Source organism: Sciurus vulgaris, assembly GCF_902686455.1.
Source record: "Sciurus vulgaris genome assembly, chromosome: 14".
In the NCBI taxonomy this organism is placed as follows: Eukaryota; Metazoa; Chordata; class Mammalia; order Rodentia; family Sciuridae; genus Sciurus; species Sciurus vulgaris.
This window is the reverse complement of record NC_136475.1, coordinates 97346334-97373890: the sequence shown is the minus strand read 5'-3', so window position 1 is coordinate 97373890 and position 27557 is coordinate 97346334. Positions and strand designations below refer to the sequence as shown.

The 27557-nt window shown below is 59.5% G+C and overlaps 1 protein-coding gene across 4 annotated transcripts; it reads left to right on the top strand.

Moving 5' to 3' along the window:
• The first annotated feature begins 218 nt into the window (after positions 1–218).
• COLEC11 (collectin subfamily member 11) lies at positions 219–27557 on the top strand. Of its 4 annotated transcripts, none has more exons than XM_079110149.1 (6): positions 219–367; positions 8286–8357; positions 25223–25294; positions 26120–26173; positions 26880–26975; positions 27141–27557. In XM_079110149.1, the coding sequence occupies exons 1-6, from the start codon at positions 235–237 to the stop codon at positions 27530–27532; spliced, it is 819 nt and encodes a 272-aa protein (XP_078966275.1). In that variant the 5' UTR covers positions 219–234; the 3' UTR covers positions 27533–27557. The 4 variants fall into 4 exon arrangements, with proteins under 4 accessions (XP_078966275.1, XP_078966274.1, XP_078966277.1 ...); XM_079110148.1 differs by having other exon boundaries at positions 27123–27557; XM_079110151.1 differs by lacking the exon at positions 8286–8357.

The window sequence follows — 27557 nt, the reverse complement described above, 5'->3', positions numbered from 1 at the left end:
CCTCCCAGCAGTGACCGTGGGCACAGTCAGCCTTCGCAGATGCTCGGGGAAGGAGGCCGGGTGTACCCTGCCTGACAGGGGTTTGTGGTCAGTACATGGCCCAGCCAGTAAGCAGGCCCTAAGGGGAGGGAGAGAGGGGGCTACATCGGCCTGCTCTGCGCAAGGCCACAGGCTGTGCTCTGGGCCATCACTGTTTGCCTTCCTTCCTTCAGGGTTAGTGACCTGCCTGTGCTCATGATGAAGAGGGACCTTGCTCTCGCAGGCACGCTGGTCGGCCTGGCCTTGCTGTTGCTGCTGCCGTCTGGATGTCCTCAGCAGACTGTGGACGATGCCTGCTCTGTGCAGATTCTCGTCCCGGGCCTCAAAGGTAATGACTGGTCCTGTGCCTGGGGCTCTGGCCCCTGCAATGGCTTCCAGGTGGCTCAGGGCCTCCTGCAGGGTCAGGTCATTCGCAGACACACAGAGATGGCCCCAGTGCCACATGCACCCTGGGTGAGTCTGCTCAGTGTCCCGCCTCGGTGTCCCCCGTTAAACCAAGGTTGGGTCACAGGACCTGGGGATCTTCTTAGCCCGGGGGGTGTCCCTGAAGTTAACAGTCTGCTCGTGCTCGGCCTTCTCCTTGGGAACCCTGTTCAGGGCACGGCTTGGTTTCAGGCACTGCACACGTGACCCGGCCTGGGAGGTTCTCACTGTGTCCTCCACACACCAGGCCGCGGGGGGCCCAGAGGCAGTCTGCCCAGGGTCCCACAGTGAGCTCCAGCTCTGCTTCCGACAGGTCTTGTTTTAAACAGGAGAACTTTCCTCTTGCTGCTTCCTGCAACTTGTTCCAGGTAGAGACGCCCTGCAGGTCAGACGTGGAGTGGGCTACGGCCTGAGGAAAGTTCCCGGGGCTGCAGCTCTGATGCCTTCGAGTGGAAGGCCAGCGGGAGGTCTGAGGCCAGAGACCTCAGGGCCAGGCGATCCCCAAGCAGGACCAGCTGCGGATGCAAATGAAAGTGCACCCAGAGTTCCCAGCGGGGCGGCTGGGGCAGCGGCGACTGTAGTGCACAGGGCCAGGAGGGACTGCGCTTCCAAGTGAGGGAGGGGCGGTGCTGGCCGCTGGCCGTGAGGACGGGTGGGACGCAGCACCTGCTGCATCGAGTCCAGCTTTACCCGCTGCCCCTCCTCGCCCGGGATGCCAGGGCCCTGAGCGCTGGGGCAGGCTCAGCCCGAGCTGCTCTTCGTGTGGCGCTGTTGACGTGGACCCTCGTGGCCCGCAGCTACCAAGCCTCGTGAGAACGCCCAGAGGGACGAACCCGGGCATCTGGTGCCGCCCGGGTCAGGCCGTGGCGGCCAGGGTGCCGTCCTGCCCTGGCGCCCTCTCCAGGCCTTTGGACATCGCCTCTGACCCCAGGCCTGGGAGCCGTGTGGGGCTCTTCCCAGGTGGCTCCGGGAGGTCTCCCGTCAGGAGGGCCCTGCGGTCTGCTGTGCAGCCCTGTGTCCACCCCGCCGGCTTTGTGTGTTCAATCGTAAGGAGCACGCTGCCCCCTTCAGAGACTTTCAGCTGCGCTGGAAGAAACCGAGCTACCTCACGTCTGCTCACTCAGGAGTTCTGGGAAACTGTGTCGGCCCTGGCTTTGGGGGTATGCGTGGCCCATGAGCAGAACCTTCAAGTTTAAGTCAGAAAGCGTGACTGTGGAGGTCGGCCCCCCATCAGGTGGGACCCCATGGAGGGCTGCTGGGCGCTGCCGTGCCCGTGTCCGTCTGTGTGTCCTGCAGGGCCGAGACGGCAGGCGTGGGCTCTGGCTCTCTTCCAGGAGCTTTTCCGTGCCGTCACGAGGAGCTGTCATCTGTCCTGGCTGTCGTTTCTCATAAGAGCAGGCGGGGAGGGAAGGCGGATGAGGATGCAGCCTCGTGTGCGGCGGGTGGCGGCTGTTCTCCTCCCCGCCGGCCGCACCAGCTGTGGGGCCCCGCCTCCCTCTGCAGGGTTAGGTGCCGGTTCCCGCCTGTGGCGGTGCCACGCACACCTGTGGGTGGACGGTCGGCTCTGACCGCGTGTGTTCCCGCCTCCTGACACGCAGCTCCTCCGGACTGAGGCTCTGGTAACAGGCAAAGGGAGCGGCTGAAAGGCAGGTTCCGCAGTCCTGGTGCCGCAGGAAGGCGCGGTCATTCTGAAGCTGGACGGGAGAGCAGACTGTGGACACGGCTGTCCCTAATTTCATTTAAAAACATAAAAATGTGTGCACTATTGAGAAAAGCTAGAAGGGAGCACACTAGGGCGTCGACCGCGCGGAGGTCCCGACCCGAGCTTCCTGCCAGCCGCAGCACCAGCCCGTGCACACAGGAGGGCGGTGTCAGGACCGGCTCCCCAGGATCCACTGAACAGTAGACAGTTCTGAGCCAGGTGCTTGGGATGTCGGCCTCCGTGGAGGCATGTGCTCCTTCCCTCTGACCTGTAGACGTGGGGTGTCGCTTGGCATGGACCGTCCTGGATGGGCGGCCAGCAAGGCCTTCCCTCTTCCTGGCTGGCTCATCTCCTGGGCGGAGCTGCACCTCTGTCACCGTTTGTTGAACCCAGTGTGTGTCAGTGATGAGCTGTCAAAGCCGCTGTGGGGCTGACAACTGGTCCCTCTCCAGCATGTTCATCCACCAGCATCCGCAGTGAGCGGGCGTCTTCCATGCAGGGTCCTGTCCTGCAGCGCTGCTTGCTGAGGCACGTGGGACTCGCTCCCCTGTGCTGAAGCCGTGTGGAATGAACCAGCTGCTCTGGAGCCTCCTCCTCATCCAGGGTCCTCACAGCACAGGGCCGGGAGCGAGGGTCACACCCCGACCCGGGCGGCTTGCTCTGCCCCTGGCAGCAGCGCCTAGCCCATGGGTGCTCAACGCACGTCGGCACGTGAGTGAATGCCACCCCTTCTCCATGAGAGGAGGGAGGGGCTTCTCAGCTCGGGCCCCTCCCGCTGAGCGCCCTGTGCAGCGCGGGCTCACATTCAGCTTCCACTTCCTGCGCAGGGATCAGTGACGATGGGGCCAGCCCCAGCTGCCCCGCTCCCAGACAGTGGCTTGCAACTGTCAAGGGAGAGAGGCCTCCCTACTGCCCAGTCCCGTGAGGATCAGCAAGTCAAGGGCGCACAGGGAGGGAAGGGGGGTCTAGATGGTGTCCGTCACAGCCAGTGCGTCAGAAAGCACTGTAGTCCATGAAGTGAAAACATTCACACAATACGGTTGCTTCTTTTAAGGGGAACTAGGAACACAGATGGCCACTGGTTCACGAGAGGGCATTTACTGAGAATCTACTAGGCCCAGGCTCCGTACCAGGATGAAGAAGCTGAGACCTCTCTCTGCGGAGGAAGGCGTCTGGTCTGTGAGACACGGCACACGCCCCCATTGCCTTGGGCTCCTGGGACTTTGCCAGTCCACACGTGGCTGTAGAATCTTCTCAATACACACAGGCAGCCCTGTGACTGGTGTTCAACAAAATGCACTTGCTGTTTTAGGTCTGATAATACGCTGTGTTTTCATTGAGAGAGAGACAGTCTTTCCTGAATGGCTAAAAACCTTGGTTGTATGTGGGGAAACATGTCTTTTAAAAATTTTTATTTAAAAGCCCTTTCATCATGGTGCATTAGGATGATGCCCACAGTGGGGTGGGTCCATTGTTACGTATGGGAAAGTGTTGATAAAAACGAGGAAGACTGCCGGCTGCCCAGAGTGGATAAAGGGCACAGTCACTCCTGTGTCATCAGATCAATTAAAAATTCATTGACAGTCATCTCTCAAGCCAGGTGGCACAGCTTGCTGGGGCCCGCATGCCTCTGTGTGGGGCTTCGCTGGGCCCAAGGCAGCGGGCTGAGGCTGGTGCCTCTCCTGCTTGTGATGCTGCAGATGCGTTTGTTCAGGGTTTGCTCAGGTCATGAATGTCCAAGGCTCTCCCCAGCTGGCCACAACTACATATCTAAGTATCTCGTGTTCTGCCAGAAAGTGACTGAGCTGCATCCTTCTAGTGCAAAAAGACCCAGAGCGCAACCTGCGCAAAACCTTCTTGCGGGATCTGTGTGCACCACGCAGGGGCCAGCGGCCAGCACGGGGCCAAGGCTGCCCCTTTCTCTAACTCTCCGGAAGAAGGCGTGTTAACTGTAGTGGAGCTGAGGTGGCCTCCCTGGCAGAGACCAGCCCTGTCCTCAGAGCTTCCCTACACCTGCCTGATGTCTAAGAGGCTGGTTCTTACAAACACTCCCCGATGTCCCCAAGTGGAACGTCGGGTGAGGAGAGCCGGTGGGGGCCTCCGGGAGCGGTTAGGTTCTGTTCAGCACGGCTCTCGAGGGCCTTGGGGGCTCCGGGGGAGACGGGAGCGGTTAGATTCTGTTCAGCATGGCTCTCGATGGCCTTGGACCTGAGCTCTCTGTTTTTGGCTGCGCAGGAGGCAGGTTCAGTGCCTGGCGGAAGCTGCACGTCAGCCGGGTGCGTCACTCTCCCTTGCGGGGTGGTTCTTGAAACAGTGCTGCGTCTGTTCTGCTTCTGGTGCATTGATGACACTACCCACATTCGATCGTCCTGCAAGTGAACGCCCGACCGGTGGCTCCCTGTGTCCTGTGTCCCTTTGCTGCAGCACTGTCCTTAGGAATTTAGGGAACTGCAAGCAGCTAAGAATGTTTTGGTTTTGCTCTCAAGTTAGCGGTAGGCGATGGTAGAGATGAGAGAGAGGCCCCGGGGGAGCCCGTCCTCGCTGCACGGCGCCCTGCTTGTCCTCTGTGGGTGGCTTCTGTGGGTCTCCTTCTGGGTGATATGAATCCCACTGCTGGGAGCGTGGGTGCATGGGCTCTGCTTGGACACTCGGGCGAGCGCAGGCCTGGAGTGGATGGCTGGGTCCCCGTGCTGCATGCGCAGCTTGGGCGTCTGTGGACCCGCTCCACTGGACTCCTGGACGTGGGGGTGGAGCTGCAGCATGTGAGGGACGCCTAGCGGTCCTGACACGGTGGTGTTCATTTTTAAGTTGGGTGCTTTGTACATGATGGTGGAAAACTAGTTTGTGCATTTTCTATTTAATTTTTACAACATCAAAGTCTATTTTTTTTTTTTTTTAATCTTTTCTTTTTGGGGCTGAGAGTTGAACCCACAGGGCCTTTACCACTGGGCTATATTCCGGCCTACAACAGATTCCTTTTGTTGGTAATTATTAACATGGCCCAGTTTTTAAAATAATGGGTTGTGCTGGTAGTAAACAGAAGAAGATATTGTAACTGTTCAGATTCCTCTTTGAGGGTGTAAAGGAAAAGACATCCGTCCATCAGAAATAAGTTCACAGAAATAAGTGCCTACATGTGACACACGTAATCCAGGTGTCCTCAGAGAGGGGCCCCGTCTGGTGGCACGTGGGCCAGGCAGCAAGAGCCGTCTGGAGCCCTGTGCCCACTGTGCCTGCCCGTGGCTGGCTCGTGCTGGGTGGTGGAAACGCCACAGCAGCCGGATCCTGAGACAGACACTAGCTAGGAGGCTTTCTGATCCGCCAGGAGATGAAGTGACACCCACATCAGGTCCCTTTTTTCCTTGATCCTGGGGATTGAAACTGGGGTGCTTAGCACTGATCTATATCCCAGCCCTTTTTATTCTTCATTTTGAGACAGGGTCTCACTAAGTTGCTCGGGCTGGCCTTGGCCTGTGTTCCTTCTGCCTCAGCCTCCTGAGTTGCTGGGACGACAGGCGTGAGCCACCCACCGTGCCTGGCTCTAGGAACTTTCTCAACCAATGAAAGTCAAGTTAGCAGATACACACAGGGCGAGTTCTCTGCGAATGCCGGCCGGACACCGCTGTGTCAGGGCCTTCCTCCAGGTACCTGGACAGACCTGGAGCTGGCAGCTATGCGGTGCATCTTCACAGAGCTTTGTGCCCTCGGGAGAGCAGGGGCAAGGCTGTGACCCAGACCGTGGCACAGGTTCCAAGGAGCAAGCACCCCACTTCGTCCAGCTAGATGGTCTCCGCTGGACTTCTGCAGTGGTGCCGCGTCCTGCTGTGTGGGTGACCACGCGGTCCTGGTCCTTGAGTGTGGCTCCTAGGCCGGCTGCTGCTCAGCCTCTCCCTCTGGCCTCCTGTCTCACTGGACCAGCTGCCAGGCTTCCCATCACGCCTATCCTGCTTGCCTAGCAGTGCCCTGACCCTCTCTTCAGATCACCTCTCTTGCTCTGCCTGGCTACATCTGGCCTGTTTGGCAGCTCCACCTTAAAACTACTCCATCAGAGAGCCCACCTGACCTCCTAGTCCAAATCGTGTCACTTTTATTGCTCATTTTCTATTTCCTGGTTGCTAACGAGAATTCTTGTCAATCTGATTCTCATTAGAATGCCTCTCCTTTTGAGTGGCTTACAGAGTCTTCTCTTTATTCTTGACGTTCTGGCTGTCCCTCTGCCACGTCTGTGTGACTTTCCCCGTGTGGTTCTCAAGGGCCTTTTCCTTGTGTTTTTTCATGACCTTCCTTAATGTTGGAAGTTGCAGTTAGAAATCTTCTGTCACTAAGCCTTCAAATGCCCACTTCTCCTTCTGGAATTCCTACAGTGCACATTGGCATTATGAGACTTCCCTCGGTTCTCGACCTGACTCAAAGAACAACCAGCAGTGCCTCTCGTGGCTCACCTGTGTAGTGCGGGGAAGTTCCTTGTGCCCCTGGTGGCCTCCTGGTGAGTTCCTCAGGGCTGGCCGTCCAGCCTGTCTGGAGTGGTTATCCAGGGGCGCTCCCTTGCTGCCGTCCACTTGGGTGTGGGACGCCTTCTCCTCTCTGGCCTTCGCGAGGCGTGTGGCAGTGGTGCACAGTGGTCGTCTGCTCGCCCACTGGGGCTCTTCCTGGTTGCTCCTCCTCGGGCACCAAGCTGTGCCCTCAGGGCCCTGGCGGCTGTCCAGGTGTGCCCACCTTGCTGGCTGGCATCTCCTGCCAGGGTGTCAACATTTCTCCAAGGATTGCTGCTGGCATGACTCTTTTCTCTTTGGAAGGTGGGAGAGAGGGCGAGGGTCGTGGCTCAGGGGCAGAGCGCGTGCCTAGCATGTGTATTCTCAGCACCACCTAAAGATGACTCGGTGAAGCAGAGGTCCACTGAGAACTGAAATCCATAAAGGGTAAGGGAGAACATTTGAGGGTTATCTGGAAACGTGTGAACGGGGCAGGCGCCACCCTGCAGTGGGCCAGGGACTCTCTTCAGGTAGCCAGTGCCTGTCCCTGTGGGCCAGGGTGACCTAGGGAGGTCCCAGGTCAGTTTTCTCCTCCCGTTGTCCCTCACTTTGCTTTTGTTCTTGTTTAATTATATTTAAAATGAATACCCCCTCGGTTAGGCCACGTGACCAGGTTTGGGGATTTTATGGGGGAATTTATAATCCTGGTTGAGCCTCTCACCAGTCAAGGTGCGTATGGGGAATTAGCTTACTTGAAGGTTGGCCTGCATTGTGTGGAAGTGCACAAAGAGGTGAGGTCACTGAAAAGACTGTGCCTGTGACAGGCTCCCCAGCACCCAGAGGGAGAGGTCAGGCTAACGGGTCAGGGGGAGCCACTGGAGAGCCAGGTGAGAGGCGGCCATATGATCCAGGGTAGGGGAAGAAAGGACCGGGGCCTGGACATTTTTGATAACTAAAGTCAGCTTTTTGTGCCTTTTGAGAAGGGAAAGAAGTGGAGTGGCTTGTGTCTTAGGCAGATGATTTGGTCAGGGTTCGATGGGAAGGGAAGGCTGGGGCAGAGGTGTCAGCGTCCTGGGCCTCCCGTGGCCCCAGCCCCCTGTGCACGTCTCTGTCCCTGCTTGCAGGTGTCTCCTCTAGTAGTTCGTGTCTGTCTCCTTACCTGGCAACTGAGCCCTGGAATGGGGCAGGCGTGCCCCCATTCAGGTGCCCATCACGGGGCCCACTCAGGAGTGCGTGCTGCATGGGGCTCGTGCTGAGAGAAGAGGGTGATACCCAGCATGCACATGGCCCAGCATGGCACGTGGCCCAGGGGCCTCCCGGGGCCCATGGGACAGTGAGAGGCTTCCTCTCTTCTCCTTAGTGTTAGGACGGGGCTCCCTGACCCTGACCCTGACCCTAACCTGAGGATGAACTGGGCGTTAGCCCAGAGGGGACAGCTGAGGGGCATCTGAGGGGTGGACAGAGCCGTTCCCTAAGGGGAAGGTAGCGCAGGGCATGGAGTCTGGGCGGCAGACGGGCCCCCGAGGCCTTTGGGAGGAGCCCTGACAGCCTTGGTGAGAGGGTGGGGTGGGGACTGGCTGGCTGCACGCGTCCACCAGCACCCAGGGTCCCACGGGATCACTGCTAAACAGATGTGACTTCTTCCACAGGGGACATGGGAGAGAAGGGAGACAAAGGCGCCCCGGGAAGGCCTGGAAGAGTCGGCCCTACGGGAGAAAAAGGTACCTGCAGTCCCAGCCCTGCTGGGGAGGGGCGGTGGGACGGAGAGAAGGAGGACTGGGCGGCAGGCTGCGGGAGCAGGGGGGCGGCTCTCGGCCAGTGGTGCTCCCGGTGCTGCCAGCAGGGCCTGAGAGGAGAGGGTCCCGCACACGGGCTGGCCCCCGCCTCCCTGGGCCACACCTGAGAAGCAGGCCAGGACACTGGAGGCCTGGGTGAGCATGAAGGAGCAGGCGGGCAGACCTGGGCTCCGAAGGGGCCTCTGGAGTCTGCTTCCAGGGTGGGCGCGGAGGCCGGTCACACGTGAGTGAAGAGGCTGGACAGACCTGCGGCAGAGCTGGGCCACATGTGCAGAGGAGCGAGGCATGCGTGAAGGACATGTGTGCAGGGAGCATGTGCAGGAGCACCGGCCCTCTCTTTTGCTCTTTTCTCCTGACGGTCCTTGGGGACCACTCTGCGTGCAGTGGGGAGTGTGGGGCTTGTCTTGGCCCCTGGTCCGTGCAGTGGGGAGCGTGTGGCTTGTCTTGGCTCCCCGGGCTTCCTGAGTCCCTGGGCGTAGGCCGTGTGAATGGCCTCGTGTGCGTTCACTCTTCACGTGTGAGGACAGCATGAAGACAGTCCTAGCTGTGCGACTTTGCGTCAGATGAGCGCGCTGGGCGTTCTGGTAGATGCTCTGAACCACCCGCAAGGATGCAGCGCTCTCTCCGCCACGGGGCCCACACCTCCCTGACCTGCAGACTTGGCTGACATGCTGAGACACCCCCTCAGCCAGGTGTCCCTGCATCTCTCCCGGAAGGCGACAGGGCATTTCTTCATGTGTCTAAAGGTCACCTGTGTTTCTTTTCTGTCTTTCTGCTTCTCCCCCTTGTTTGTTTTTTAAAACCCTTCTTTGTGTGTGAGATGCCAGCACTCCTATTTTCTGTGTCTACCTCCGAATACTTCCTTAAGAAGTTGCCGGAAGTGGAGTTAGAACTTTAAGGAAGGTCGTCCACGGGGTCTGTCATGCCATCCCGGCCTCCCCCCTAGGCCGCCTCTCCCCTCCATGTGCCTCAGTGGCTCAGACGTGCCCTGAACATGTGCATGGGCGGGGCAGGAGGAGCCCCCTGGGAGGGTGACTGGAGGTTCTGGGAGGCGGCACAGTGCCTGCCATGCCTGCCCAGCACAGCCAGCTGGCCAGGACGTGCGGGTGGCCGCGGGCGGTGGCCTCTGACAGTTGGGTGTTTTCTTGTGCAGGAAAGCTGGCGGATGGCTTTCCTGTTTCCTGACGCTCCAGGTGCTAACGAGTGGAGCGTGTCTTAGAAACACCAAGCTCTTAGTATTTCCCTCTATCACTGAATTCCCTTCTCTTTTACTGTGATGCTGGGGACTGACCAGGGCCTTGCAGGCTGAGCGTGGGCTCTGCCTGAGCCACGTCCCCAGCCCCTCCTTGTCTTTCTTTGTTGCTGGGTTGCTTGGTGGTGCTGGCCCTTTCTGTACTTCTCATCCGTGTGCTGCAGGTAAGTGGTGCAGCTTACTCTATTACTGGACTGGTCACCAGCTTGGCACTGGGAATGGTGGCCCCTCAGTTTCTGGGGTGGACGAAGCATCGTCCGCGCTCTGGATGGTCCGTGTTGTCGTTTTCCTGATGATGCTTCAGGGCTGGTCGTGGAGCTCAGTCTGGCGGGCAGGGCCTCCACTGCACGGGAGGAGGCTCGTCCAGGGTTTCTGTGTCCATTCATCATGAGCTGGTGCCCGTGCTCTCCCCTGCTCGTTCCTACCCTCGTCCTGCTGGTCAAGGCGAAGCCCGGTGCTCGTGAGTGCATGCGTTCTCCTTCTGGCCGCCCACGAACGTCGCTGGGCACAGCGGGCCTAGTGCGCGGCCCTGTTCCTCTCCTCTGACTCCCACGTTTCCTGAGTGCTGCATGCTGAGTCGGGTGGGGTGACCAAGCTGCGAAAGGCTCAGTCCTGCCGCTGCCGTGTACCGGGGAGGCCCCGCGTGGGCCCCGGTGGTAAACCCCGGCAGAAAGCCATGGCAGTGTGGAGCTGGATTTGGGCCGCACGGAAGAACCACCTTGTTCCATACCGGCACCGTCACTCTGGTGTGAGTGTGCATCCCGCTCGCACATTAGTACACACGTGCGCACGTCCCATGCCACATGGCCGCTCCAGTGGCCATCCGATGTCGGGCTGGTCAGGCCCACCCGGCAGCCTGTGCCCTGGCAGCCCTGTTTGGGCGGGCAACTGGGGGAGGAGCCAGGGGAGGAGCCGGAATGGGGGAGGAGCCGGGATGGGGGAGGAATGGGGAGAGGAGCCGGGGAGGAGCCGGGATGGGGGAGGAGCCAGGGGAGGGGCCGGAATGGGGGAGGAGCGAGGAGAGGAGCTAGGGAAGGAGTCAGGGTGGAGCTGGGGAGGAGCCAGGGGAGGAGCCGGGACGGGGGAGGAGCCGGGGAGGGGCCGGAATGGGGGAGGAGTCAGGGAGGAGCCGGAATGGGGGAGGAGCCAGGGGAGGGGCCGAAATGGGGAGGAGTCAGGGAGGAGCCGGGATGGGGGAGGAGCGAGGAGAGGAGCTAGGGAAGGAGTCAGGGTGGAGCTGGGGAGGAGCCGGGGAGGAGCCGGGACGGGGGAGGAGCCGGGAAGGAGCGGGACGGGGGTGTGGGGGGAGCTCCTTAAGTCGCACTCAGGAGTCGGTGCTTCACACCGTCCTCCAGTCTGGGCGCAGCTGGGCGGGGGTCTTCGGTTCCGTCAGGGGCCTGGTCACTGCGAGAGCCAGCAGTTCTGCTGCGAGGCCACGCCCTTGGCAGTAGGCGGAGAGTAGGGCAGCGAAGGGGATTCACCCGGGCTGTAGAATAAGTGGGGACTTAGGAGACACTCCTTCATAGGTGGCAGTGAGAAGGGGGCCTGGCCCGGTGCGCTCCAGTGAACTGGAGAGGCGCGAGAGCGAGCGGACGCAGAACTGACCAGCGAGCTTTAGGAAGACCCAGAAAGGTGTCAGGAACCAACCAACCAAGACACGAGTAGAAGACTCTGGGTTTTAGGGTCATGGGCTTTAACATTTCCTTCATTACATCTCTATTTTTCATGTTTCCAACAGCGTTCATGTTCTGTAGAAGTGACGCGAGTTTTTTTGTTTTTTTTTTTAATTAGTTTTTGTGGTGCAGGGGGGAACCCAGGGCCTCACACCTGCGAGGCAAGTGCTCTGAGCTGTGGCCCATGAACATATTTCCCTTCGCAGTCCTGGGACCGGCCCAGGTGCTCGACCACTGAGCTGCACTCCCAGCACTGCTCGCTACTGTTCTGACGGTCTCCGCATCGCCCAGGCTGGCCTCCCTGGTGATCCTGCTCCTCAGCCTTCTGAGTAGCTGGGGGTGCAGGTGTGCACACCTCACCCCGCCATGCATGTGGGTTTGAAAGGCAGCCAACCCGGGGCCCTGCATGTTGAGGCCAGGCTCCCCTGGAGGGCCAGGGGCTGGACTGGAACCCTGTGGTCTCCCTGGATGGCAGGCATTGCTCCTCCCTGCTGTGCCTTGCTCGGGGACAAGTGCTGCACCTGGACTACCTTGGATCCTCCATGCCCAGAGCAAACTGAAGTCTGAGGGAGGCCCGGAGCAAACTGAAGTCTGAGGGAGGCCCGGAGCAAACTGAAGTCTGAGGGAGGCCAGAGCAAACTGAAGTCTGAGGGAGGCCCGGAGCAAACTGAAGTCTGAGGGAGGCCAGAGCAAACTGAAGTCTGAGGGAGGCCAGAGCAAACTGAAGTCTGTGGGAGGCCCAGAGCAAACTGAAGTCTGAGGGAGGCCCGGAGCAAACTGAAGTCTGAGGGAGGCCCGGAGCAAACTGAAGTCTGAGGGAGGCCTGGAGCAAACTGAAGTCTGAGGGAGGCCAGAGCAAACTGAAGTCTGTGGGAGGCCCAGAGCAAACTGAAGTCTGAGGGAGGGTGGGAAGCATTTCAGCCCAGGGCCAGAGCCTGAGGCCAGCTGCATCAGACAGGCTGGGCTGCCATTTGGCTTGTTTTTTCCCCTCTGTGGGTGGAAACAGGACCTCAGAACCTCAGGGACTCCAGGAGGAATCACAGTTCCAGCATCACGCAGAGAACCACTTCAGAGACGAGGCTGCAGGGTGCAGATGCTGGATCACACAGCGTGTGGTGACTGAACTGGGAGCCCAGATCCGTGCTCCTGAACTCACGGCCACTCCTTGTCTCAGCAGTACCCAGCTTCCCCCAGATGGGTGGAGAGCCCAGCCTCCCCCGAGACCGATGAGGGAGACCAGCCTCCGCCCAGCACAGAGTTAGGAGAGCCCAGCCTTGTACAGCACGCATGAACCTCCTGATGGTGGCTTTATTCACATTTTTTTAACAGGCGTTATTAAGTCATAAGAAAGTTGCTGACCTCTTGCTTGTTATGTAAAACTAAAACTGTCGTTTTACTTTGATTTTAGACTTTGGGCTGCGATGCTAAGGGGAGATAAGGTACTGAGCAAGTCCTTCGCTAGCCAGGCGCAGCCTGTCCAGGTCTGTGGCTTCCCACTGTGGCTCCAGCTGCTGTCCCTCCTGTAGTGCAGTGGCCCTCCCCGCCAGCCTGAGAGGAGTCGGGCTTCCCAAGCTGAGGTTGGGTTGGACTCATCCTCCGCCCCACCCAGGCTCCTGCCCTCTGGTCCCCTTCCTCTGATTGACTTACCACCCTCCCTGCAGGACAGTTGCTGCTGGCCCTGCACCGACCTCTCTTCCAACCGTCCTCTCTGTCAGGGTGCTCCCTGTCCCTCCTCACCCTTACAAGCCCTTCCCACCCTGGAGGGCCCAATCTGCATGCGCAAAGCCCTCTCTGGTGTCCAGCAGGGGTTTATTGCTCTGGTCAGTAGAGATCTACTAAGCCTCTCTTGCAGGGTTTTGCAGACAGTGAGCAGGTCCCTGGCTCTGGGACAGGCCAGGCTGTGGGACAGCTGCAAGGTGGGACCACCAGGGCTGGAGGGCTGGGAGAGGGGCTTGCATCTTTCTGAGGTTGTCGGGAGCCGGGGACAAGGTGGGTGTGGGAGGGCAGCTGCCCAGGCAGAGAAGGAGCAGAGTGCCTGGGGAGGAGGCATGCTCCCTCCCGTTTCGGGGTGTTTCTGCTGGAGGCTGGGTTCTCTCACAGCTCCTTGCATTCAGTCAGGGGCGTCCGTGTGGCTGGGTGTGAGGCGAGCACACCCCCGTGCGTGGGGGGCTTCGGGGTGCGTGTGGTTCCCGTGCACACGTGTGCGGCATAGCCGCCCCGCGTGCATTCGGTCTCCGGAGCTTGTTCATCTCATGACGGACAGCTCCTTCCATCTGACCTGCACCCCACGACCGCCCTGGTGACCCCGTCCCGCTCTGCTCCTGGGGGTGACTGTTCCGGTCTCTCTGTGGGGAGATCGTGCTGCCCTTGCCTTTCCGTTGGCTCATTTCGCCTGACATCGGGTCCGCCATGCTCATCCAGGTTTCAGATGCAGAATTTCCTGAGTTTTTAGAGACTGAACAATATTCCGCTCTGTGTGTGGGGTGTGTGTGAGAGAGAGAGGGTTGGGGGAGAGACAGCAGGAGAGAACGGGAGGGAGGGAGGCTGATTCCTTTCTTGTCAGTCAGCGGACGCTTGGTGTGGTGCCGTGGGAACTCGGGAGTGCAGAAGACTCTGCAGCAGACGTTCATTTCCTCTGGAGCTGAGATACCCAGCAGTGGGATTGCAGGGCCACCTGGTAGTGGTTCTATTTTGGATTTTGAGGACCCGCCATACTCTTTTCCCTAATGGCTGTGGTAATCTACATCTCCACCAACAGAGGGCGAGACTCCCTTTCTCTGCATCCTCACCAGCAGTTTTATCTTTTGGCTTTTTTCTCTTTTGCCTTGCTGGGGATCAGACCCAGGAGGATGCCTGCGGATGAGTGCTCTCCCGAGGCGCCACATCCCCAGCCCTCCTCACCCTTTTACCACAACCATGGTAGCAGGCGTGAGATGATAGCTCATTGTGGCGGGATTCGCATTTCCCTGGTGACAAGTGATGGCCTCCTTTCACGTGTCTACGGGCTGTTTGTATGTCTTTTTTGGAAAAATGCCTGTTTGGTCCCTTGTCTATTTTTAAATTGCATTGTCAATGTTTTCTGGCTGCTGAGTTGTATGAATTCCTTATACATTTGGGAAGTTGACCTCTTCTCAGATCAGTGGTTTGCAGATGATGCCTCTCATCCGTGGGCTCCCTTCTTGTTTCGTCGTTTGCTTGAATCAGATGTAGCCTATTATATTGTTTACATTTGATTTTATCGGCTGTGTTTTGGTGTCCTGTCTAAAGACATCATTGCCAATATCGATGTCAAGGAGCTTTCCCTCCATTTCTCCCGTGAGTTTTATAGTTACCACTCTTCTTCTGTTTTTAGGGGAGGAAAAGTTTAGCTGGGACTCAGTTCACAGGTCTCAGTCCCTGGACGGCCGACGCTGCGGCCCTGGGCGGGGGAGGCAGGATGTGGTGGAGGAAGGTGTGAAGAGCCCAGGCATGACACTCGTAGGCGGAGAGAGACCCTGAGGTGCAGCTCTTAGTGCCTTCAGGCGTTGCGGAGCCTCTGCCTGGTGCCTTCCTTCTGTGGACGTCTGGCGTCCCCCATGCCATTTTCCCTCCTGGCTGAGGATCACTTGACCAGTGCCCGGGCTTGTTTCTGGGCTTTCTCTCCTCTTCTGTTGGTCTGTGCCTGGTTTTAGGCTGGTACTGGTTTATGCCAGTACTGTTTTTTATCACGATGGGTTTGTAGTATCATTTGAATTCAGAAAGTATAACTTTTTTTTAAATGCCTCCAGCTTGCTTTAGTCTTTTGTGTTTCCCTGTGAATTTTAGGATTGCTTTTTCTGTTTCTGTGAAGAGTGTCATTGGAATTTTGATAGGGGCTGCATTGGACCCGTACATCGCTTGGGGCGGTGTGGGCGTTTGACAACATTGATTCTTCCGATTCTGTGAATCGGAACACCTTCCCGTTGGTGTTCTCTTCTTTCTCTTTCATCAGCGTTTTGAGGTTTTCCGTTTTCAACGTACAGATCTGTTGTCACCTTTGTTAAATTCATTCCTAAGTGCCTCATTCCTCTTTTGCTACTGAAATGGGATCGCTTCCTTGATTTCTTCTTGGATAGTTTGTCATTAGCGTATAGAGATGATAACGACTTTTGTACACTGATTTTTTTTTCTTGCAGCTTTACGGAGTCTGTTCATGGGAGTAGCTCTTTTGGGTGGACCCCTTAGAGTTTTCCACGTTCAAGACATGCCATCTGTGAACAGAGCTGATTTTACTTATTTCCAATTTGGATGCTTCTCATTTTCTTTGTCTTCCTAATTGCTCTGTCCAGGACTTACAGTGCTATGTTGAGTAGATGTGGCAACAAGAGACATCCTATCTTGTTCTTGATCTTAGAGAAAAGCCTTCAGCTCTCCACTGAGTGTGGTGGGAACTGTGGGCCAGACTCCTTGACCGTTTTTTTTTTTTTTGGTATACAAAATTTTATTGATCACATCTTTGGCCGTTCTGAGTTTTCTGTGAACCATTATTTGCACGAGTTCCATTTGCCATTTAGAATATGCAGTTCCCCATTTGCAGAAAGAGGTCGCTTCCTTCAGTCTTCAGTCACTGACAGATGTTCCTCTGTAGCTGTGGCCAGTGTCGTTTTTCTGTGATAGCTACTTGTACCTTCTGAAATCCCTGGGAGACTCACGAGGTTTCGTAAGGACACGTGAGGGGTTCCCTTCCGATGTTTCTGGACCCCTTTTCCCGACTGCTCTCCAGGGCTCTACTGCGGTCCCTGGTGCTGTGGTCACTGTGCCCCGCTCGGTTGCCCCAGGAAGCGAGGGTCCACGAGGAGAGGGCCAGGCTGGGCCAGCAGCTCCTGGGTGTCCTGACCGCAGGCCAGCACTCAGAGCTGCAGCTGGGCGCCTGCTGAGTTCCCCCGTGTACAGCAGTGGTGCCCTCGAGACCAGCAGGAGGGCCAGAACTGGCTCCTGGCTGGAGGCCGTTCTGGCCCTGGCAGGCTCATGCCTCAGACCTGGGCTGGGACCAGGCTGTTCAGAAGCCCAGAAGCTGCTGCCCACTCCTACTTCACCTCGGGTCCCGTGGGGCCGCAAGTGCCGATCCCAGGACAACAGGTCTCAATGTGGTTTCCATGTGGACACAGCCCCACCGCTGGCTCCTTGTGGGCTGGAGGCTGCCCACAGCCTCTCTTCAGCCTTGGGTCCGTGTCTAACAGCCGAGAGTGTGGCCACACCTGTGACTAAGCTCTGCCTTCAGCTCCTTCCAAGCCCTTTCCTGTTCAGGTCTGTGTCCTTGGGTCCTGTGAGGCCTCGCAGTCTCCCCTGGCCTCTGTGCCTCTGGTGTGTCCGCTGGCTGGTAGCCTACCCTGCCCTGGGTCCTCAGGCGATTTCCTCCCCTCCTCTCTCTAACTGAAGGGTGGACACTTTGCTTGGCTACTTCAATCCATTTCTTACAGGGCCCGCAGTGGGCACTTTTCCGGAAGCCTGGGGGCAGATGATCTGTGGTCTCAGTCGTGACACTGGCTCCTCCTGTCCCTCCAGACCTTGTGCAGGCTCCCTTTTCAGGCAGCCTTGGTGGGCAGGCCGAGGATCAGACCCTGCTGCTCTGGCCTTTGGCCTGGGTGGCTTCCATGCCCACTGTGGAATGCAGGCAGCCACTCAGGGTGTGTGCCAGGCATCGGCTGCAGGTGATATCGTGGATGGCATTGTGGGGTGGGCTCTGCTGGGGCCTCTGGCTCTGGCTGTCAGGGATGGCCCAGGCCTGCTCCACTGCTCCTTGAGACCAGTTCGGTGTGGACTTGGCGCCTCACTTTCCTGCCTGAAGCCCTTTAAGAACTCTTCTCTGGCCGAGGATTAGGAGCCCTGCGTCTCTACTCTGTGCAGGACCCTGCAGGCTGGGCTCTCGGGGCGCCTGCTCCAGTCCTGGCGGCCCTGCCAGTGCGCTCACCCCACCCAAGAGGGCACTACTGACCTTCAGTGTGGCCGCTGCTTCTCTGCCAGCCTCCACAGGCCTCTCTCTCCTGACCCTCTCTTTCTGCACATCTCTCTGTATTTTTTTCCTGCTCTGTTAAAACACAACAAATTACACTTCAACCAAAGTAGGACATTTTGGACAGAAAAAATCATAACGGTATTTATATTTTTATATGATCGATATTACACATGTAAGATCAAGTTAGTTAAATGGTAGTGGGGTGATCTGAAGGGTGGTTTGAATTCTCTGGGATTAGTGGGAGACAGAAAAGTGCATCCGTGATTTTTACACCTGTTTTGAAGAGCAGTAGAAGCTGTACGTAGCTTGAAACAGATGGAGGTGCTGCTGTGGAGGAGGGGGCTCGGCTGCCTGGGGCTACCTGGACTGGCCACCCGCCCTTAGGGCTCTGCAGGGCATATGTGGAGCACTCCTGAGTTCGGACCTGAGATCCACCTGAGGAATCACGTCAGCTGACTGAGACCCCCAGCTGCCCTTGGCTTGGAGGTGGGGGCACCTCGCCTGTGGCCCCAGGAGCTGGGCCAGTTAGTGACCAGTGCCCTTCAGTGGACGCCGTGACTGCTGCTCGGTGAGCACCACGGGTCAGGGCACCTCATACCCATCCCTTTATGTGTCTGTCGCCCCTGCAGCCTGTGGGTCCCTGGGGACAGATGTACATCATCACTTTCAACTTTGGGTCTCTGGGGCCCAGTGAGGGACTGGCATTTGGAGGGCATCAGTCGGTTGTTGGGAGTAGATCCTGAAGGCTGGTGCGGTGTGCGCACCTGTGTTCCCAGCTGCTTGGGAGGTTGAGGCAGGAGGATTGCTTGAGCCCATGAGTTGGAAACCAGCCTGGGAAGCATAGTGGAACCTGTTCTAAAAGAATAAAATAAATAAAAAGAAAGCTACCTTGACATGTAATCGTCTTTGAGGATCTTTGATTTCTGTGTTACGCCAGCATGACAGTAGGCCCCAGGTCTGTGTGCTCGACTTGACCCCAAGTGAGGAAGCTGCCCCTGGGTCCAGGGAGCGGGTCTGTGATCCGAGGCTTCTGGTGGCCTTGCTGGGCGGTGTTCTCCGCTTGCGGTGGCAGATGGTCAAGCATAGCTCCAGCTTTGGGAGGACGTCTGGCTGCTGCACTTGTCCTAACAGGCCTGGGCACTGCTTCTGTGGGGCTGGGCTGCCCAACAGGGGTGGTCAGGGTCCGGAAGGCTCAGCTCCCACCAGCTGCAGGCTGTGCCTGGCCTGCGGGAGGGGCTGCCGGAACCGCTGCCTTGCCCAGTGGCGGCCCCTGTGGGGAGAGTGTGCTGCGGCCAGGCAGAGGCAGGGCGGGCGCTTGCTGTCCCTTGCCCCCGGTTGAGACACGATTCCAGCCTCAGGCAGTATGGGAATGGTCCATCAGCTTTGCCGACGTGACCTGAGTGTGGTTGTCTCAGCGTTCTAATTCCCAGACCCTCCTGCAGCAAGAGCCGAGCAGCAGCCCTGTCCCTCTGTCATGAGCTGGGACCCTCTGGCGTGTGGGAGAGGCAGAGGGCGGCCCACACAGCCAGGAGCACACTACCCTTCATTAAAAATGGCTGAGCACGCCGAACTCTAGGTGCTCCTTTGCCCCAGCTCCACTTCAAAGTCCTGTGCCATACGTCTTCATCCACATCAGCGAGCATCGCAGGCCCGCTGCGAGCTGCCGCTGCCGCTCCGTGTGTAAGCCTGCCTGCTGGACAAAACCGAGGCGCCCCTGCCTTTGCCCAGTGGAGTGGGGTGGAGGCCAGCAGGTCCCAGTACCCCGTGTCTGGCTCTTCGGCTCTCCGACTTGGAGACGTAGTCTCTGAGCGGCCTGGGCGTTGCCCCAGTGAGGCCGGAGAGCCCTGTCTGGGTCTAGCAAAAAGGTGGCTGTCATCAGCGGCAGCATGAAGACCCTCCTGGAAGCAGGAGGCTGTGGGGGCTCTCACTGGGATCCACTCCCCGGGGCACCCCGAGTCTGTAGCCCCTGTTCTGCCGGGGCTCAGCTTCCAAGAGGTCAGGAACACCCGTCTGCTAAGGAAAAGGCCTCCGGCTGCTGCAGAGAGGAGTGTTGGCAAGCTCGGGACCTTGGCCGCCCTGGCCTTCCCTTCCTCAACACACCGGATGTCCCTCAGATCCAGTGGCTCACAGCAGCAGCAGGTCCCCGTACAGCCGTGGGCGAGGAGTGGCCAGAGGTCTGGAACCTGGGTGCTCGGCCGCCTGGGTTCAAAGCAACTCTGTGCTTCAGATTGGCGACCTTGGGTTGTGCAAGGATCAAGGTCAGGCCTCTGCACATGCATGGTTCCTGTGTGTGCCGTGCGCATGTGCCCCACGTGCTTGTGTGTAGATGCACTGCCATGCTTGTGTGCTTGTACACACATGTATGTTTGCACGGACACACACATAAGCGTTTGTGTTCGCATGTGTGTCCATGTCCACGTGCATGTGCGTATGTAGTATTAATTATTCATGGGTGCATATGTACACATGTGTGCATGTATAGGGTATGTGATAGGCATCTGTATGTGTGTGTTTATATTTGCACATGTGTTGGTATGTATGCATAAGTGTGTACAGCTGCAATAAATACCACAGACCAGCAGTTTAACTAGAGATTTATTTCCTTATAATTGTGGAGCCTGGAAGTTCAAGGTCAAAGTCCGGCAGGGTGGGTGTCTCCTGATCATCTGTGCTGCTCCTGTGGCCTTCCTCTGTGGCTGAGCCTCCATGGGTCTCGATGCCTCCTATTAGTTCAGAGCTCAACCTATGACCTCATTTATCTTCAGTGACCTTTTTTAAAAAGGAGTTGCACTGGTGTTTAGGACTTCAACAGAATTTTTGGAAGGACAAAGTTCAGCCTTAGTAGAGGCGGAGACTGGTGTGAGCTTGAAACCGCAAGTCCGTGGGAATGTGCTGTCCTGCACCGTGTCCTGGAAGTGTCCCGATTTACCCTGGGTGATAGACGAGGGAACAGGAAAGCCCTGGGCTTCCAAGTGCCTCTGCTGCTACGTCTCGCCTGCCCCTGCCGACTTCAGGGAGCAGGCTGGGCGAGGCCCAGCCAGAGACTTCGAGAGGCTGCTGGGGTCTAGGCCGGCGCCCTCTAGCTGCAGTGTCCACAGGGTTCCTGGGGAACCTGCTCTGGGCAGGGGCACCTGGAGAGCCTGCCAACGAGGAGTCACTGCGGCTGCCGAAGTTCCTTCTCTCTGCCGCTGCCAGGCGCTCTTCCCCTGGCTCTCCCTCCCTCCAGAGTCTAGGAGGGCACTGCTGCCTGCTCTGGTTTGTAGGTGGGGCACAGCACAGAGGCCACACAGGTGACGGGGGAGAACGGAGCCAGGCTCAGAGCCTGCGCTGCTGACCAGGCTGCTAGACTGCTGTGTGCGTGGCAGCAGGGGTAGGCACAGGGCCTGAGCGTCAGGAGAGCCGGCGGGGACTTGCTCTTTGGCTGTGTCATACTTCATCATAGCACGTCAGTCTTGCCAATGAGGAAACCGAGGTGCAGAGGGACTAAGCAGCCTGCCCTGGGTGGTCAGCTCTTTGGTAGTGGGGCTCAGGTGCAGACCTGGTTCCCTCCTGGGGGCCCCGGTTCTTCCAGCTTCTTGCACCCCAGACCTCAGCATTTCTCACGGCGGCCTTGGATCTGTGGCATCGGCACCAGGTGGGAACTTGCTAGAAATGCTGGCAGACCTGCTGCATGACCCTGGGTCAGGCCTCGCCACCTGTGGTTTGCAAGCCTCCGGGGACCCGAGGCCCTAAGGGCAGTGCTTGCATGTCCTGCTTGCTGAGCTATGGCTGTCCACACTGCCTCTAGTTTCCTGTGTCTGTGCCTCATCTCTCAGTGCCCCATCGCAGGGACCAGGTCTCCTGCCTCTCTAAGACAGGAGCCGAGCTCCGTACCTGGCTGGTGACCGGCACCCAGTGTCAGCAACAGCCTCGGATCCTGTCAGTTTGGCTCTGCGATTTAGAGATGGGTCTGAAGCCATGCTCGCACTCTCGGTCATGACTCATTTAGGACGGCAGGTGCTGGCTCGCTTCTGACCTTGCCCTTCAGCTGATGGAATGGATGCTGACGAATCCCTCCATGGAGGGGCCAGTCTCACGTGGAGTACGTTTGTGTGGGCAGGTTCTCCCCCAGGGATCTCGAGCTTCATTATCCCCGTCTGCCGGCTGATGACGGGTCTGACCTTCTCCAAGGGGAGTTGTCTGGGCAGGAAGGCCAGAGGTGAGGGCTACAGGGTTGCTTCTCCATGCTCCCCATGTTTGGCTCAGCTCAGGGCCTCAGAGAAACAGCCCCAAGTGGGCAGGAGGCCCCCATGCCTTCTCATCTTTCCCCAGGGAATCTGCAAAAGCCAGAGTCCCATTTAAGGGAAGGCCCCTCGGGAGCGGCATGGGCTCCTGCTGCGTGGAACTGTTTCCTTTTCCAAGTCCTGGCATCCCTGCCCTTTTCCAGGCGGGAGCTCCGTGGTGTCCTGGGTGCTGGAACCATCCGCCTGGTTTTGCTTCGTGTGCTGGGGCAGGCTGACCCCGACCCAGCTCTACCCTGAACCACCATGTGGACCTGGGCAGATCCTGAGGTCTCTGGGCCTCTGTCCTCCACTGGAAGATGTGGCTTGGTGGGACCAAGGAGGGACCAGAGCAGGACTCATCCTGCTCTGGACTTGAACCCCGGGGAGCCCACTGTGAGGAGTGCGAGGGTGTCCCAGACCACACCCCGCAGGGGTACGGCTTGGAGACCAGAACCACGCAGGCTCGGGAAGGAGGATAGAGAGGCCGCCCTCCACTCTTCCTGCAGCTCCGCTGGGTTCGGGAACAGGGGCTGTGCTAAGCTGCAGGCAGGGCCCGGCAGAGGACAGGCCGAGGAGAAGGCGTCCCCAGGCGGAGGGTGGGCAGCAGGGCTGCAGGACACTCTGTAGCAGACCCGCACTTCAGGGGCGTCAGTTCCCCACAGAGCCCCTCTGCAGGAGGCCTAGCAGACCATGCGAGCAGTCCTGAGCCGGGAGGTGCGCTGGCCACAGAGGGGCTGAGCTGCAGGCACTCACGCCTCGCAGCTCCAGAGGTAGAGGGCAGCGTGCTGGGTCCTGGCGAGGCCTCGCGGATGGCTGCCTTCTTACCAGGTCTCCTGGCGAGAGCAGAGCGAGAGCTTGGTGCCTTCGCCTCCTCCCAAGGACCATCCATGGTGGCTCCCAAAGGCCCCACCCCAAGGAGCGTGGCCCTGGCATCGGGGCTTCAGACAGGAGCGAGGGCTGGCTTAGTCCACGGCAGGAGGCACCGGTCCTGCTGTGGGCCCCCAGTGCTGTGGGCGTGTCAGTCTGCACGAGGAGCCCAGGCCGAGGGATCCCAGGCCCAGGGGAGCAGGACTTTACAGAGAAGGGTCACCGTGTCTGCAGGACGGACTTGTGGGCGGGGTGCAGGCCCAGGGTGTCGGGGGAGAGGGCCAGGGGCAGCCTGTAGTCCTCCCAGCTCCTCCCTCAGCACAGAAGCAAGCCCTTGGCCGTGGTCCAGGAGTGGGTCTGGCGTCCCTCTTGCAGTGAGCGTGGGTGCACCCAGGCTGGCGCTTGGCAAGGGCCTTGGGAGCCCCTTTTCCTGATTGATTTCCAGGGGATGAGGGGACAACTGGCCGGTTGGCGGGAAGCTGCTCTGGTCTCTCCCTCTGATGCCCAGGTATTCACCAGCAGAGAATCAGGTTGAAGTAGTGTCAGGACTCAACACGTGCAGGGTGGATTCCATGCGAAACGTTGGCGGGAGGAGTGGATCCGGCGATCGGATGGTGGCAGGCACTTGGTCCCCTGGTGACCGCAGAGCGACTCAGGCAGTGCCTGCCCACGGCTGACACCGGGTGGGCCAGTGCTCCCCAGGGTGTGTACCCGGCTGCTGGGGAGGGGCTGCCCGGCCCCGGGGCTCTGCTCACTCCTCTCCGGCCGCCCAGGGACTCCCCCTTGCTGCCACCCAGCTGTCCCACCCTGCCTGTCTCCATCTTCTCCTCCCTGACCACCCCAGGTGTGGCCTCAGGCTGTCCGTCTCCCGCCTGCTCCCCACTCCTAGCTCTTTTCCTCTCTGGTGTCCCTCAGGGGCCCGCCCACTCTGAGTGACCCCACCCAGGCTGTTGCTAGCTGCCGTCCACATGCAGATGACCCAGTTCTGCCTCCTGCCCAGCCCTCACCTCACCCCCCAGCACAGCTTCCCTGCTCTCCCGTGACGTGGGGCCCAGCGTCCTCCAGTTCCTCTTCTTCTGCTCTCCTGCCTCAGGGACGCCCAGCACCACCTGCCTGGTGGCCCAGGCCACAAACCTTCACCCCCACCCGCCTGTCTGACCAGTCAGGGGGTCTGCCGCCTCAGCCTCCCACTCCCTCTCCCCTGGCCACTGCCTTCTGCTCAGACACTGCCGAGTGGGCCTGCGCTCCCGTCCTCCCAGCGGCCTCCTCCCTGCCCTCCCACCTCTTCACACACGGCCAGCTGCTTCCTGGGCAGGAGTCTCGCCCTCTTCTCAACCCCCTGGTGGTTCTGGGATCGTCACGCCTCTAGGGTGGCTGCTTCCCTTGTCCCCTTGTCTGGGCTCCTCAGAGCCTTTGGCCTCTCAGTCGCTGCTTTCCTGTGTTGCAATGGCCAGATGGTCCCCTGATTTCCCAGCAGACTCCACACGCTGTGTGGGCACACACACCTCCTACACCAGTGTCGTGCTGGGCCGCTCAGGCCCTGTCCTCCTTGCTACCCCCATTGCACGTGGCCCAGTGACTGCTGGGGCTCCAGCCCTCTGGTCCTGATTCCTCTGATTGACTCACACGCCCCAGAGTGGCAGGTCTCGGTTCTTGTTGGCTGCCCCCTTACAGGCACTGGCTGTGTGGAGCCCGCCCGCCTCGAAGCAGCGAGCTCTTTGTAGCCCCCAGACAGCACAGGCGAGCCAGCGTGCTGTGCACCAGACTCCACTTCCCTGCCCTTCCCTGGCGCCATCGGCGTCAGCGTGCTTGCAGGCCTTGGCCTGCTGTGGATCTAGGGGAGCTGCAGCTGCTCACCACGCAGCTCTGGGGGTTCCTGGGGGAGTCCTCCTTGCACGGATCTGCTGGACCCCTCTTGGGAGCACCCTGCACTGAGCTCCCCTCGTCTCTGCCGCAGTGCGGGCCGTTAGCAAGCCCGAAACCCTGCACACCCAGGACGTGTGGGGTGAGACCACGAAGCTGAGCTGTTTGCTTCAGGGCTGTGCCTGCCGTTGGTCTGCTGTGGCCAGTGGTGCCCATGGACAGCAGGAGAGGTGCCAAGGCGTGAGAAGCCTCTGGGGAAGAGGAGCATGGCATTCAGAAGCTGTCCTCAGAGTTTGTTCTAGGGCTGGGTGAAGACGGCCGTCTTGTCTTAGTGCAGTGACCGGAGGCCAGTCCTGCAGGTGGTGGTGGGTGTGGGAACAGGCCCTGGGGGACAGAGGAGGCAGAGGGGCCGGTGGCTGTTGGCAGGTACTGTCGGGCATGTGGAGCAGGCACTTTGGTGTGGAACCGCCTAGTGACGAGGCACGCGGGGGCACCCAGGCCCTCCTGGCCTGCTGCCTACGCCTCCTGTGAGTCGCCTTGGACTGCGGCCAGAGTGGGGCCCAGGCTGAGCCATCGGGCGCTCATACCCACGTTCCCAGGAGCACCTGTGGTGTTCGTGGAGTCCTGTGGTCCTGGTTCAACCGGGTTCTGGGAGAGACTGGTCACACCGTGGTGCAGGTGGAGGACAGACCGTCCCTCCATCCCTTACGCCGTCACAGAGGACCTGGGGGACCTGGAGGAGGTTAAGAGCCAGAATGTTTTCCAGTCTCTGCTTGTGGGGTGCTGTGTGCACACATGTGCACGTGCATGCGTGTGCGTGTACGTGCATGAGATGGCGAGGAGAGGGTGTGTTGGATCACCTGTGCGGCTGCCAACTTTGATCTTATCATTTTCTACAGGAGACATGGGGGACAAAGGACAGAAGGGCAGTGTGGGTCGCCATGGAAAGATCGGTCCCATTGGCGCTAAAGGTACTCCGTGGCCGTCTTTGCCTCCTCTCCCCTCCTGGGCTCCGAGCTTCTGAGGACAATGGTAGATGGCCTGTCCTGCAGGGGTCTCGTTTCTGTGTGTCATGCCTGGTACATTCTGCCCAGTGCCTACTCAGATCAGAGCCAGCGGCTGCTCTGCCCACAGAGGAGGGGGAGGGCAGTGTGCCCAGGCGGCAGGACTTAAGGGTTCGCCTTCCAGGGTGCAGGGTCAGAGCTGGGCCTGGTCAGGGTCGCATCTGCAGCCACCGCCCTCGACAGCGTGGTGCACAGGGGGCTCACTGAAGTGGGAAGCATGGTGCCCTCGGCCCACCTGTGGTTTCTCAGGCCTTTCGAGGCTGTGGGAGGATCAGCCCGAGCAGGACACGGTCATCCCACCTACAGGAGGCTGGGCCAGGCCTGCAGAGGGCTGGAGGGACTTGGGTTCGTGTGAGGCTCCAAGTGTGTCCAGCCCTCCTGGACCTGCAGCCGCTAAGCCCAGCTCCAGCTCGACCACCCTGCATCTGTCCGGATTCTGGGCTGCAGGGAGGACAGGAAAGAGCTGGCATCAGAGCTGGTCGCCTTCGCTGAGGAGCTGAGGCTCTGGGGAGCACCCTGGCTTTCCAGAGTCCATCCGACAGCGAGCGCGTGGCTCCTCAGGTCCCAGGACGAGCACGTGGGCCTGTTCACGGGACTGTTCCTGGTCTTCCCGGCAAGGGGGTCTGGGGAATGCCAGGCCTGAAACCCAAAGGAAAGGTTCAGCTGTGACTCGCTTCACTCAGGGGCACGTCAGCTCTGTGTGGTGACCTTGACTCTGCTATTCTTTTTCAGGTGAAAAAGGAGATTCTGGTGATATGGGACCCCCTGGCCCTAACGGAGAGCCAGGTATGGCAGCGCGGCCCATGGAGTCAGTGGGATGTGACGAGTTGTGCTTTAGGACTGTGAGCATCAGTGACAGGGTGTCCATGCAGCAGGGGAACGCTGTCAGCCTACCTCGGCCTGCATGTCCTGGGGTCCTTCCTGAGCCGCAGTCTCTGATGCTGTGGCTAGCTCAGGCACGCCTGCCCCTTAGCTGCTGCCCCTGGCTTTCACTCCTCTCTGGGTGCTCCAGGACCTCCCCCTTCCTGTGGCCACCGTGCCCTTCGGGGGGTGCATCCTGATGCCCCAGACATCCCCGTAGCTGCCTGCCCCACTGTGCTTACCAAGGTGGCTCCTGCGGGGGGCCACCAGGGATGTCTGGGCAAGCTCAGGGGCACAGAGCTCAGCCCCCGTTGGGCACCTGCTGTCACTTCCTGCCTTACTCTGTTCCCCTAGAGCTGTGCAGGGCCAGGGCTCAGGGCTCAGGTGTCAGGGAGGACGGCAGCATGCAGACCAGGTTCAGCACGTGAGGTGCCGGGACGTTCCTCGCCTCCCTGGAGGCTGAGGAGGGGTAGGCTCTGACTGCGTTGCAACCCTGCCCTTCCCCTGCAACCAGGTGACACTTAAAACCACAAAGCCGATCTCGCCTTCAGGACGGAGTGTGCTGTCCCCATGGTGGCCTTGAAGGCCCGCATGGTGTCTGCAGCGTCGCTCAGGGTCTTGATTCCTGCAGGTATCCCCTGTGAGTGCAGCCAGCTGAGGAAGGCCATCGGCGAGATGGACAACCAGGTCACCCAGCTGACAACCGAGTTAAAATTCATAAAAAATGGTATGTTGGGCCTGGGGCTTCCCCTCCCCCAGCTCCCCTTGCGGAGCCCAGGGCGGTGGCTCCCAGGTGCCGGCCGCCCCGTCCCTGCGCGTGTGGGCTGCGTGTGCCTGAAGCCTGTTGATGGAAATGCAAGGGCTCACTTTCCAGCCCTGCCCTCCCCTGCAGCTGTCGCTGGCGTGCGGGAGACAGAGAGCAAGATCTACCTGCTGGTGAAGGAGGAGAAGAGGTACGCGGACGCCCAGCTGTCCTGCCAGGGCAGGGGGGGCACGCTGAGCATGCCCAAGGACGAGGCCGCCAACGGCCTCATGGCCGCCTACCTGGCCCAGGCGGGCCTGGCCCGCGTCTTCATCGGCATCAACGACCTGGAGAGGGAGGGCGCCTTCGTGTACTCGGACCGCTCCCCCATGCAGACCTTCAATAAGTGGCGCAGCGGCGAGCCCAACAACGCCTATGACGAGGAGGACTGCGTGGAGATGGTGGCCTCGGGGGGCTGGAACGACGTGGCCTGCCACATCACCATGTACTTCATGTGCGAGTTCGACAAGGAGAGTGTCTGAGCGCGCCTGGCACCCGGTCCGTGGG

Bases quoted from the DNA above. Each gene is read 5' to 3' on its own strand.
- COLEC11 (XM_079110148.1), top strand. From the start codon at position 235: ATGATGAAGAGGGACCTTGCTCTCGCAGGCACGCTGGTCGGCCTGGCC. The intron at 8,358-25,222 runs GTACCTGCAGTC...CATTTTCTACAG, and splicing joins CGGCCCTACGGGAGAAAAAG to GAGACATGGGGGACAAAGGA. The intron at 25,295-26,119 runs GTACTCCGTGGC...ATTCTTTTTCAG, and splicing joins CGGTCCCATTGGCGCTAAAG to GTGAAAAAGGAGATTCTGGT.